Source organism: Nerophis ophidion, linkage group LG22, assembly GCF_033978795.1.
Source record: "Nerophis ophidion isolate RoL-2023_Sa linkage group LG22, RoL_Noph_v1.0, whole genome shotgun sequence".
Taxonomy (NCBI): domain Eukaryota; kingdom Metazoa; phylum Chordata; class Actinopteri; order Syngnathiformes; family Syngnathidae; genus Nerophis; species Nerophis ophidion.
The window spans coordinates 28833957-28848247 of NC_084632.1; the positions used below are offsets into that span (position 1 = coordinate 28833957).

The 14291-nt window shown below is 40.4% G+C and overlaps 1 protein-coding gene across 2 annotated transcripts in view; it reads right to left on the reverse strand.

Annotated features, from left to right (window-relative positions):
• Positions 1-10026, reverse strand: part of mpl (MPL proto-oncogene, thrombopoietin receptor) — a 33669-nt gene extending 23643 nt beyond the window's left edge. For both annotated transcript variants that reach the window (XM_061883652.1, XM_061883651.1), the window contains exons 1-5: positions 9885-10026; positions 9654-9774; positions 4945-5123; positions 3907-4064; positions 1532-1688 (exon numbers count right to left, since the gene is read on the reverse strand). In XM_061883652.1, coding sequence (XP_061739636.1) covers positions 1532-1688; positions 3907-4064; positions 4945-5123; positions 9654-9774; positions 9885-9975 — 706 coding nt within the window. In that variant the 5' untranslated portion in view covers positions 9976-10026. The remainder of the gene's footprint in view (positions 1-1531; positions 1689-3906; positions 4065-4944; positions 5124-9653; positions 9775-9884) is intronic.
• Positions 10027-14291: the final 4265 nt, after the last annotated feature.

Genomic DNA, 14291 nt, shown 5'->3' on the forward strand with positions numbered 1-14291 from the left:
TTCATTTATCTGAGGTTGAGGTTCGACTATCCGGCATAGCCTCCTCTCCAGTACACCTGAATAGACCTTACCGGGAAGGCTAAGGAGTGTACTCTCGCGATAGTTGGAAAACACCTTCCTGTTCCCCTTCTTAAAGAGAGGAACCAACACCCCGGTCTGCCAATCCAGAGGTAAGTAAGTTGGATCCGTTTCCAGTGAGGGTTCGACTCCGCCAAGGCAGTCCTTTGTCACCGATTTTCTTCATAACTTTTATGGACATAATTTGTAGGTGCAGTCAGGGCGTTGAGGGGATCTGGTTTGGTGGCTGCAGGATTAGGTCTCTGCTTTTTGCAGATGAGTGGTCCTGATGGCTTCATCTGGCCAAGATCTTCAGCTCTCACTGGATCGGTTCACAGCCGAGCGTGAAGCGACTGGGATGAAATTCAGCCCCTCCAAGTCCGAGTCTTTGGTTCTCGCCTGGAAAAGGGTAGACTGCCATCTCCGGGTTGGAGAGGAGATCTTGCCCCAAGTGGAGGAGTTCAAGTACCTCAGAGTCTTGTTCAAGAGTGAGGGAAGAGTGGATCGTGAAATCGACAGGCGGATCGGTAGGGTGTCTTCAGTAATGCGGACGTTGTATCGATCCGTTGTGGTGAAGAAGGAGCTGAGCTGGAAGCCAAAGCTCTCAATTTACCGGTCGATCTACGTTCCCATCCTCACCCACGGTCATGAGCTTTGGGTTATGACCGAAAGGACAAGATCACAGGTACAAGCGGCCGAAATGAGCTTCCTCCGCCGGGTGGTGGGGCTCCCCCTTAAAGATAAGGTGAGAAGCTCTGTCATCCGGGGGGAGCTCAAAGTAAAGCTGCTGCTCCTCCACATCGAGAGGAGCCAGATGAGGTGGTTTGGGCATCTGGTCAGGATGCCACCCGAACGCCTCCCTAAGGAGGTGTTTCGGGCATGTCCGACCGGTAGGAGGCCACGGGGAAGACCCAGGACACGTTGGGAAGACTATCTCTCCGGGCTGGCCCTGGGAACGCCTTGGGATTCCCCGGGAGGAGGTGGACGAATTGGCTGGGGAGAGGAAAGTCTGGGCTTCCCTGCTTAGGCTGCTGCCCCCGCGACCCGACCTCGGATGAGCGGAAGAAGATGGATGGATGGATGGACATTCATTTACACATGAACACACACAGAAGTGCCGTCAATGGGAACCAGTTACTGGGAATAAGTTATGTATCGTTTCAAATGAAAAAGTATCCGATCCTGATTATTACATTGTTTGATACTGTTGTATTTAGTTAAAACATATTTCATTTGCATAAAGTATTTTCCTATGTCATACAGTAGTAACTAAAATCAAAATCCACTAACTTGTTCAATGATACTAGTCCTGTATTTACTTGGTATCGTTTCAAAACCAATATCCCAAGGATCATTCATGGATAATCTTAAATTGCAAATGGCAAAATGATTTTTATTTATTCAAACTGCATCACTCTTAATTATTCTAAAAACCTTAGCACATACATTTTTCCCCACAAACAGTAGCACACACCTGCACTTTGTGGCACCATCTCCCTTGCAGAATCTGACCAGGGACTCCAGTGTCCTGCATTGTCACTGTTGGCACATTTGACTGCGACCTGGACTTGGACCTCTTTCCCTGGGATAAGCGGTCCTAGCACCACTGTGTCATCCCACTTTTCCATTCCCTGGAGTACAAAAAAATGTTTTGAACATATCATTTGAACCATGTGTGAATCATTTCTCATCTAAAAATATTTCAATGGTTAGACTCACATTCTAATAAAGCTTAAAGGTTTAACCTGAACTGTGTATTCCTCAACAACGATGTAATAAACTATCAAAGACACTCTGACACATCGTGATAACCAACCACATCACAGGATGATTGTCCAATACTATATGGCACAGGTGTCAAACTCAAGACCCGGGGGCCAAATCTGGCCGGCCATGTTATTTTTTGTGGTCCGCGAAAGCCTGGAAATAATATGTGTCAATAAAATGCTTAATATTTTCTTACTAAATATATTTATTATTTCCCTTTGGACATTAAAATATTACAATATTATAATATTATCAAAATCAAAATATTATTTGTCAAAATAAAAATAAATATTGTACTTAAATACATCTGTGTGGAGTTTGCATGTTCTCCCCGTGACTGCGTGGGTTCCCTCCGGGTACTCCGGGTTCCTCCCACCTCCAAAGACATGCACCTGGGGATAGGTTGATTGGCAACACTAAATTGGCCCTAGTGTGTGAATGTGAGTGTGAATGTTGTCTGTCTATCTGTGTTGGCCCTGCGATGAGGTGGTGACTTGTCCAGGGTGTAGTACCCCACCTTCCCCCCGAATGCGGCTGAGATAGGAACAAGCACCTCTCCGCGACCCCAAAAGGGACAGGCGGTAGAAAATGGATGTATGGACTGCACTTAAATGATTTCAAAACAAATGATCAATCACATTGCACACACACACACACACACACACACACACACACACACACACACACACACACACACACACACACACACACACACACACACACACACACACACACACACACACACACACGCACGCACGCACACGCATGCACACACAGTTCTAAAACATAACCCAACCTGTGAAAATATGGAAACATTTTTGATGATAATGATGTGAGTACAGTACAGTACACTACCTTAGATTTTGCCGATCCTTGAACTCACCACAGTTGGTTTACATGCACAACATTCTCCATCGCTGCCACAGAAAGACATGTTTCATGCCACTCCTTCTTTGTCTCATTTTGTCCATCAAATGTTTTATGCTGTGCGTGAATGCACAATAGTAAGCTTTGATGATGTTATTGACTAGTGTGGAGTGCCGATAATCGATGCTGATATACTATTTGAACTAGCTATATGTACATATTGCGTCATTATGCCTTGTTTTGTAGGTATATTTTAATTCATTTTATTTCCTTAACTTATGTCCTCTGTGTATTTAATTGATATTTGAATGTCTCATGACACATTATATGTATGTAATATTGGCTGCATTTCTGATTATGTGCCAGGTTGTTCCAGACCACAGCAAACGTTACCCAGCTTGCAATTATTGTAATAAATACATTAGATTTACATATCTATACCTTTGTCAGTTTTAAGCCAGTCATTTCCAGGAGTTATCTAACCATCTGAGACACTTCCTAATGTGTTGCCTTCATTATAACACTTATATAAGGCTTTTAACTTTTTGTGGCTCCATTTGTATTTTGGTCTAATATGGCTCCTTCAACATGTTGTGTTGATCTAGTGGTACGCCACACCGAACCATTTGGTTAAAGTAAAGTTTTTGATTTTGCAATATTGACACACAGTGTTACTGTTCAAAATGTGTGTAATGTTACAGTGATCAAAAATGTTATTTCCATCCATTTTCTACCGCTTGTCCCTTTTGGGGTGGCGGGGGGTGCTGGAGCCTATCTCAGTTGCATCCGGGCGGAAGGCGGGGTACACTCTGGACAAGTCGCTACATCATCCCAGGGTCAAAACAGATTGTTAAATGAAAACATATGCTATGTTTTTTAAGAAATACTTAGGCATATTATGCTACTGTATATTAATTTTGGTCTTTGGTACTTGGAGAGCCACATTTTTGTGAGGTGGCACTTAGTGAAAACAGTTTGAGAACCTCAACTCTAGAGAACACTATGGAGGTGAGCTCTGGTCCTAATTATGTACATTTCCATACCACCATTTAAGAAACAGGTGGTGGCATATATTGATTGTGATAACCAATTCCCTGCTTTTATTAGATCCACTGACTCATCAGTTGGCGAAAATATATTTTAAAGTTCAAGCTTATCTTAAATTTTCCTAAAAATTAATAAATGTAATAACAACACGTTCCTTGTCATCTGTACCTCTTTCATCATCTGTTCCATGCCTTCAGAGGAGTATCGGATCCTGTATTTCACTTTATCCTCCCAGTATTTTGGCACCCTGCTGAGCCATGAAACCTGCAGCTGGCCAGCTTTGCCATTTTGCTGTAGAGACACGTTGGAGGGTGCTGCCAGGAGAACTGAAAAAAACAAACATAATTTGACATACCTGTGTATACGTATATATATATATATATATATATATATATATATATTGCCGAAAGCATTTGGCCACCTATCCAAGTGATGAGAATCAGGTGCCCTAATCACTTGACCCGGTGTATAAAATCAAACACTTAGGCATGGAGACCGTTTCTACAAACATTTGTGAAAGAACAGGCTGCTTTCCTGTGTGGAACTGTCCTAGGATGCCATCTGTGCAACAAATCCAGTCCTGAAACTTACTTGCTCCTAAATATTCCAAAGTCAACTTTATTTAAAGAAAACTGAAGAGTTTGGGAACAACAGCAACTCAGCCACCAAGTGGTAGGCCACGTAAACTAACAGAGAGGGGTCAGTGGATTTGTAAAATGGACGAGTTTGGAGGTTTCCAGGAGAACGGTACATTTCGGACTGCATTGTGCCGAGTGTAAAATTTGGTGGAGGAGGAATAATGGTGTGGGGTTGTTTTTCAGGAGTTGGGCTTGGCCCCTTAGTTCCAGTGAAAGGAACTTTGAATGCTCCAGGATATCAAAACATTTTGGACAATTCCATGGGATGGCAGTTCAAGTTCATATGTGAGTAAAGGCAGGTGGCCGAATACTTTCGGCAATATATATTGTATGAATATCTTGTTACATAATTTTACGAAGATATGCAACTGCACAGTACAGTTTTTCTGTGAAAATTGAAGGAAAGAACAAATGCGTTGAACAGAAAGTACCTATTGACGCATGTTATTTTATTACAGCACAATCAATGATGTCAGTTTGACACATGGGCACGAGGCCATCATAAAATGAATTAATATGAATTGATGAAGGAACGACTGGTTTAGAAAAGGGAAAATAAAAGTCTTACTGTGGTCTTCCACACTGATAGTGCGACTGCAGATGGTGATGTTGGTGTTCTGCTCCACCATTTTAAGATGTATGTCCACGTAGGTGACAACGTCCAAATACGGGAATGAGCAGATGTGGAGGAACGTGCCTTCCGTCGTTCTCTGGATTGACAGGTCACATCTTTTCTCTCTGGGCCGCCTTGATTGTGAGGACATGCACAATTGTTGCATTTGATAAATACAAAGACCAGTAATTCTCAAACTGTGGCACATGCAGTGGTATGCCCAATAGTAACTTGTCTCATGTCTTGTGATCATGTTCTGTTTAGTTATGTTCTGTTTGTTTTTTACTCCATTAGTTCATGTTTTAGCGCAGCCTGGTTTGGTTTAGTTTTCATGACAACTCATTAGTTTCACCTGCCTCATTTGTTTGAACTCACACACCTGTTGTTAATCATGTCACTATTTAAACCTGTCATTTTCTGTTATTCGTTCTGGTGTCATCACTCTTGTTTTTGCTCTATCCATGCCATAGTTCGTACTGATGTTCATTGTTTATGCTGCCTTGCTCATGTCACAGTAAGTGTTGTTTGTTTTATGTTCATAGTTTATGTTTAAGTATTAGTTTTGTTCCCTGCGTTAAGTTTTGTGCTTCCACTGCAAGTGCCTTTTTTTTGTAGCATTTGAGTTAAGATTAAAATCATGTATTTACCTTCACGCCATGTCCCTTCACCTTCCTTTGCATTCCGGGAAAACAAAACCCACCACAGTCCACGTTTTGACAACTTTATTAAATGTTCAAAGACAGTGTTACTATTCAAACTGTGTGTGATATTACAGTGGCCACAAATATTAAATATACTTGTTGATTAAAACCTCCGCCTTATTTTTCATTTATATTTAGGCCTACTATGCTACATGGTGGTACCTGGAGAAGTGTTTTCCGAGGTGGTAATTTATGCAAAAAATTTGAGAACCATTGAAACACTGGTGACAAAAACATACATATGTTTGTCAAATGTTTACATATGCTCTGCATATGTAAACTTCATTCTTTGACGCTATTTGAAATGAAATGACATTAGTTTATTTCGGTCATATAATCAACCATTTTGTGTTATCAGTTTAACAGTACAGATTATACATATTTAACAATCATATACATACACGCACAAAAAGAAAAAGAATGACCGAAAAAGGAATAGGCTGAAATCAAGGCTTATATTTTCCTATCCTTTACATTCACGGAAAATTAGACTCCCTGGATCATCAACGTTCAAAAAATCAATGGGATATAAGTTATCGTTATTGTTTAATTTTCCTATATTTCACCTTTTAAAGCTTTCTTAAACCTTAAGAAAGAATTACATGTCTTCGACTCATCACTGAGTTTGTTCCACCATTTAACATCTAGAACCATACTTGCCAACCTTTAGACCTCCGATTTCGGGAGGTGGGGGGTGGGTTGTGGGGGGCGTGGCCGGGGGCGGGGCGGAGGCGTGGTCGGGGTGAAGTGAAGTGAAGTGAAGTGAATTATATTTATATAGCGCTTTTCTCTAGTGACTCAAAGCACTTTACATAATGAAACCCAATATCTAAGTTACATTTAAACCGGTGTGGGTGGCACTGGGAGCAGGGGGGTAAAGTGTCTTGCCCAAGGACACAACGGCAGTGACTAGGATGGCGGAAGCGGGAATCGAACCTGCAACCCTCAAGTTGCTGGCACGGCCGCTCCACCAACCGAGCTATCCCGCCGGGGTGGGGCGGAGGCGTGGTTGGGCCGGGGGGCGTGGTTAAGAGGGGTGAATTCTAGCTGTATATAGTTATTTTATTATATATATAAATAAAAGAAATAGTTGAATTTCCGACGGCACCTATCAAATACACAGTAATAAAAACACAGTTGTTCTACTAACTGTACTGTGCTTGCTGGTTACTAAAAAAAAAGAAAAACACTTACCTTTCACTATTTGAGTAACATTTGTTCTGCCATTTGCGTATTGGCCAGCGATCTCCGAATCCGGTATCATCCCTCACGGATTTGTTGTAGACATCCGCAAATGAGAACGGGATGTTGCTTCCAGCTATCAGCATAGCCATCTTTGTGTCAGCATAAGATACACCATCGGGTGTCCATTTTGCGAGGTGGGCCATAATACTGGGTTGTGAACGATGCTGCGCTGCGGACGCTTTGTGCTTCGCTGAATGACCGTTGATGACTGAGTATATTTGTTTGGCCGCCGTGTTCAATGTAGAAGTCTGTTCTACAAAATTTACAGGCAACATACCTCTTCCCCTTCGAACTCTCCTGGATAAACTGAAATTCTTGTTTCCATTTGTTTTGGAACTTGCAAGCGTATTTATTCATTTTGCTCGTCGACGGTGTAATATATTGGGTTGGAGTCAATAACCAGGCGATGTGATGAAGTTACGTCTCTTTACTGTGGGCTTCAGAACAGACTCTCTAATGCATGTTCCTTGACTGCACTTAAATGTAGAATATATTTACATTCTGTTCTATGTACAGTAGATGGCAGTGTTGTCCTGTTTAAGAGGGTCACAACATTGAGTCAGGTCTGCATTGAACTGGAGGGGGCGTGGCCTCAAGCTCCGACTGAATTTCGGGAGAAAATTTGTCCCGGGAGGTTTTCGGGAGAGGCGCTGAATTTCGGGAGTCTCCCTGAAAATCCGGGAGGGTTGGCAAGTATGTCTAGAACTGAAATACTTTTGTATTTTATATTCGTTCTTACTTTACCTATTTCAAAAATACATATCCGCCGTAAATTATAGTTTTCTACTCTTGATTTAAATAACCTATTTGACTCGTGTACTAGCGCTCCCGTCTCGCAACATACGGTTTAAACCCTGGTTGGATCCCAGAGCAGTGTAGCAGTTCTTATTCACAATCAATAGTGACAAAAATATCAGCATGCAGCCGGTTTAGCATGAAGTGAATTTGGCGGGCACATTATGAATCACAATTTCCCTAACATTACAAAATCGTATATTACATTCACTTTTATGAGTTCAAACTCCAAAAGTCATACCAAAGACTATAAAAATGGGACCAATTACCTCCCTGCTTGGCACTCAGCTTCAAGGGTTGGAATTGGGGGTTAAATCACCAACACTGGCCAAACTGAATCATATTGCTGCTTTGTTTGATTTGTTTGGTTAATCCATTCTGTAGTTCAATTCCACATACAGATATACTAAAGGTTTTAAATGTTGTACAAGCATACAGATGTTTTAAATTTGATTTTCCTCTATGGTTATATTTCTCCTCTTTTGTTGAGAATAATTGTTGTACGTTCTTGGGTAGCAGGTTATGGTTTGCTTTGTACGTAATTTTAGCTGTTTGCAAATGCACCAAATCGTTGAATTTCAATGATTGTGATTTGATAAATAAAGGGTTTGTCTGTTATCTATATCCAACATTACGTATTATTCTAATTTATCTTTATTTGTAACACAGTTAGTGAATGAAGCGCACTTGTGTAGTTGTTTCCCCATATTTATACACAATAACTCAGATATGGTAACACTAGTGAGCAGCAGTGTATAACATGACACAATAATGTTTATTGTAGCAACTGATGCACAACATTGACATCAAGATGTATGCATTGTGAAAAAACAGTTTGCAAATAGCTTGCCACTGAACTGTGCATAAAAAGGTTAATGTAGACTAACATCAACAAATACTACAATATTAATGCAATAGAATACAGGGATTAGTTTTTTATTCTTTTTTGAAATTATCAAATGACATCCCTAATTTGATGTACTATTTCAAGTGCACTAAGGCAGTGGTTCTCAAATGGGGGTACTTGGAGGTATGCCAAGGGGTATGTGAGATTTTTCAAAAATATTCTAAAAATAGCAACAATTCAAAAATCCTTTATAAATATATTTATTGAATAATACTTCAACAAAATATGAATGTAAATTCATGAACTGTGAAAAAAAGCAACAATGCAATATTCAGTGTTGACAGCTAGTTTTTTTGTGGACATGTTCCATAAATATTGATGTTAAATATTTTTTTTTTTTTAAAGAAATGTTTAGAATGAAGTTGATGAATCCAGATGGATCTCTATTGCAATCCCCAAAGAGGGCACTTTAAGTTGATGATTACTTCTATGTGTAGAAAACTTATAATTATAATATATGAATCACTTGTTTATTTTTCAGCAAGTTTTTAGTTATTTGTATAACTTTTTTTCCAAATAGTTCAAAAAAGACCACTACAAATGAGCAATATTTTGCACTATTATACAATTTAATAAATCAGAAACTGATAACATAGTGCTGTATTTTACTTCTTTATCTCCTTTTTTCAACCAAAAGTGCTTTGCTCTGATTAGGGGGTACTTGAATTAAAAAACAATTTCAAAGGGGGGACATCACTGAAAAAAGGTTGCGAACCACTGCAATAGAATATAGAGATTAAATAGATTTTTTTTTTCAATAATCAAATGACATCTCTAATTCGCATGTACTATTTATAGTGCACTAAGGTACCAGCGAGCAATCAAACCAGTCTCAGGATTATAGTATGATTAAAATTGCACCAAGAAAACAATAGAACATTTTCAGTAAACATGTTTTTCCCTGACACTGAAGCAAATTATTACTAAATAATTTACTATGCAAGTGCAAGTAGAGTCCTCCCCACTCAGTTTTTAGTGACAATAAGTTCTTCAAAACACACTGATTGATGACATACTCGCCAATGTTGTAGTAGAAATTGCATGTGCTGTTTCCTGTGGTCTCAAAGAAGCAGGTGAAATCCTCTTCTGTCCTTGTGAAACATTTCGGGTATGCCTCATCCTTAAGGAGCAAAATATCTAACCCAGAAACAACCACCGCAAAACATTAGAGATACTTCATTGACAATATTTATTTTTCAAAGTTTCATTTTGCTCCAACTATCTCAGTCTATTAATATGTGTCCTACCGTCCTGTGAAAGCTGAGTGACAGTCACATCCTTGCAATGTATCCAAAGTGCACAGAGGACTTGTAGCCACAAGCCGAGGAGTAACTTCATCGCATAAGTCAATGTTGTGTTCTGTTTAGTTAACGACCTGGTACGTGTGTGTGTGTGCATTCTGTGTATTGTTTTTACCAGGCCACGGTGGGGGTGTTTAGCAGGTCGAAGGGGCTGGTCTTATGTGACAAGAAGGAAATAGTTTGTGTTGATGTTTGAAGTGTGCCAAAATTCAACTGAATAACAGAAGCTGTTATACACTCGGAGGCCAAAACATTACGTTTCTATGTACATGTAAGCCCAGGGTGCAGAGACGGCAGGCGTAGCGCAAGTAAAAGTGTATTTGATAACAAAAAACAAGGAAGGGAAAGTGCACATTAACTATAAGGAAATCTATGCAGGTAGTTACTAAACAATGAAGCAAAGTAACATTGACGCGAAAAAGGCAGAGGACAAGACTGGCAAATAAAGCATTTTGATAGGCAACTAGGATTAGGTGTTTCCTGATTGCCGATCAGAGACAGGTAGGGAAGCCAGCTCCAACGTTCCATCTAAGGCAGGGGTGTCAAACGTACGGCCCGCGGGCCTGATCAAGCCCGCAAACAGGTTTTATCCGGCCCACTGGATGAGTTTGCCAAGTTAAACAATCAGACAAAAATTTTTAATGAATCAAACCGCTGTTCTAAATGTGTCCACAAGATGTTGCAATGGCAAGTCTTCGTATCTTTGCAGATGAGCTACAAATATAAAATATTGAAAATGAACATACTACATAAAACACATCCTGTTATTTGATTTTGATATTATTTTTTTTATCTTTGTAGATTGAAAATTAACACCAATAAGTTGACTGATGAACATGATCACATAAAGTTAAAGTTAAAGTACCAATGATTGTCACACACACACGAGGTGTGGTGAAATTTGTCCTCTGCATTTGACCCATACCCTTGTTCACCCCCTGGGAGGTAAGGGGAGCAGTGTGCAGCAGCAGTGCCACGCCCGGGAATCATTTTTCGTGATTTAAACCCCAATTCCAACCCTTGATGCTGAGTGTCAAGCAGGGAGGTAATGGGTCCCATTTTATTAATTCCGATCGTATGAAAAAACACAACTAAAGGTAGAATACTGTTAACCACAACATGTAAGTGTAAAAAAAAAAACATTATCATTTGTACATTTTCAGAATGTGCACTCTTTTTCTGTTTTTAAAAAAAGAAAACAATCTAAAGTTTGTCTATATTTTTAAGTTATCGTGCTGTAATTTTCCTAGTCCAGCCCACTTGGGAGTAGATTTTTCTCCATGTGGCCCCCGATCTAAAATGAGTTTGACACCCCTGCTCTAAGGTACGTGCACGTCTGCCGTCGTTCACATGTGCGCTACTGAATGCTCAAGGAATTTTGGCGTTTGCTCACCCCAGACAGGAGAAAGTGTGGAAAAAAGACGCAAACAGCAAATGGAAACAAAAATAAGTGCGCTGTGGAGAAATAAAACAGGACATAAAGCTAAATAACAGAAACCTATAAAAAATGTCTTGAGAGATCAATATATATATTTTAACTTGGGATTTCCCATGGACCAGATTGTGGACGTAGGTGGGCTGGGTCCAGTTTGGAGACCCGTGCTATGAAGGGTCAGATAGGACACAATTTTAAAAATATATAAGTATTGAAGTAAATAAGTAAGTAAGTCAATTTTATTTATAAAGCGCTTTCCACAAATAAAATCACAAAGTGCTGTACAAAACATAGGTGAAGTAAAACAACTAATTTAAAACATCAAAAAAAGGATACACAGTGGATTAAAATGATAGATGCAGTAACTAAAAGCTTTACTAAAAAGAGAAGTTTTCAAATGTTTCCTAAAAGTGTCAACACAGTCAAGATCACGGAGGGACTGGTGCAAGTTTGGTGCAAAGTTTTTTGTTTTCCCAAGATGTTTTTGCCTTTTGGTCCGGAACCCTTTGGGACTGTGTGACAAGGGGTGGCACTTTCGTGACCTCTGCGGGGCTTTTTGTGGACTTCTGGATCTGCCTCCCGGGAGCCTTTTGGCCTTGGAGACCAGCTGCTGGGTCTCTGCCACACCGGAGTCGGTTTAGAAGGACTGGAGGAGATGCGGATGAAGAGACAGTGCTGCGGAGCTGGCACTGAGCGTCGGGACGGAGAGGCTTCGCTGTGTCTTGGCTGAATAAGCAGGTGTCAGACACCTCAGTCTTCTTGGACATATCCTCGCTCATCCATGCGGACTGGACACTGGCTGAGAGTTGGTTGCCGGCCGAGAGTGGAGTCGGCTTTCTTGGTTGCTTTGTTGGGTCTGCTCCCGTCTCTGGCCATGCTCCCTCCACCCCAGCGGACCATGGCGTGGAACACCGCAGAGGCCACCACAGTGGATATGTTTATTCTACTTTTTATTCATAGCTGTATGTAGAGGTGGCTGGTTGTATCCGCTGCTTTAATGTTTTTAATGTCCTTTGTCTTCTTTGATGTTTGATGTTGGGATGTGTACTATGGCTATGAGTTGTTGTTGTTTTCTTCCCTTGGACTCAGTCTGGACCCCCTCTCCAGGGCCCAGGCTTAGACCGATTTTTTTTATTTTATTTTATTTTATTTTAATCTTCTATTTTTTTCTCCCATTCCCCTCCACTTGTTTACCTGTATCTCACCTTTTTTGTAAGGGGCGCTGGAAGCCGGCAGACCCGTCAGCGATCCTGTTCTGTCTCCCGGTAACGTTTGTCTGATCTTGAATGGGATTGTGCTGAAAATTTTAATTTTCCCGAAGAAACTCTCCTAAAGGAATAAATAAAGTACCATCCAACCGAGGTAATCTTTCTAACTTGTTCCAGAGTCTGGGAGGTCTTATCTGGAATGCCAGGTCTCCACGGCTTTTAAAACCAGTTTTTGGGATCTTTAGAAGACCCTGGCCTGAAGACCGTGGGCTGCGCCCTGAAGAGTATGGGCATAGCAAGTCAGTGATGTACTGAGGGGCCCCGCCATGCAACGCACAAAATGTCAGGACACATATCTTAACATTAAATCATATATAATTACTTAAATGTGTAATTAATTGGAATTGGAATTAAATACATAATTTAGTCATTCAATGTATATCATTAAATTATGTAAGGTAAATGTGAATTTAGCTATTTGAATATTTAGTTTATCATTTCCATAATTAGTTAATTATTTAATCATTTAGTTAATTATTTCTTTAATCATTTCATTATTCAGTTAAGTACTTCTATTTATTTGATGTTATAATGATTTATTTAATTATTTCATGAAACGTGTGTGTTGTCTAAGTCAGTGAGCAAATTCTAACACACAAATAACTTTGACCAGAGAACGCCAGTTGGCATCTTGGTCTGAAAGTGTGCAAATAACGCCGACAAGTTTGATGAAGTGTTTTACTTTAACTGCTACATGCTCTGGGTCAGCAGGTCTGACGTCTTGCTAGCACAAACTCAGCTAGGTCTAAAATATTTATCACCAACTCCCCAAAAAGTACGAGTATATTTTCTTGGGGAGCCATGTTTTGAAAGACTTTTGAAGTTCCAGGTTGCAGACCAATGCAATGATTGGACTAGATGTGTGTTGGACCTGCCCATTAACTTTGATGGATCAGTTTGACAGATAACATTCGTTTGTGAAGCCCTGACATACAGTTTCATGAAATAATAAAATATAAAAGTACTTTTTTTAAATCATGAAAACCTAATTAAATTTTGAAATAACTAATTTAATCATTTAATAATTCAATCAAAAATTAGTCAAATGAATAATAAAATGATTCCATCCATCCATTTTCTACCGCTTATTCCCTTTGAGGTCGCGGGGGGCGCTGGTGCCTATCTCAGCTACAATCAGGCAGAAGGCTGTGTACACCCTGGACAAGTCGCCACCTCATCGCAGGGCCAACACAGATAGATAGACAACATTCACACTCACATTCACACACTAGGGCCAATTTAGTGTTGCCAATCAACCTATCCCCAGGTGCATGTCTTTGGAAGTGGGAGGAAGCCGGAGTACCCGGAGGGAACCCACGCAGTCACGGGGAGAACATGCAAACTCCACACAGAAAGATCTCGGGCCCTGGATTGAACCCAGGACTACGCACAATACCTATCAGTCATAGACAATTTAGAGTGAAAAGCAAATTTCTATTTTCACTCGCATACAAATCATTATAATTTGGACTGTTTCCCTGGCTTCGAGACTCTCCCAAAGAACACTGCAGCGAAGACACAACAAACTCCCTTCTTGTCTCTCATGGACACAAACCTGTTGTTGTTGACTTTGGACTAGCGACTGTATAATACATCAAGGCCGCGGAACAGAGACACAATACGGGCTCACACATACACACACACATCCAC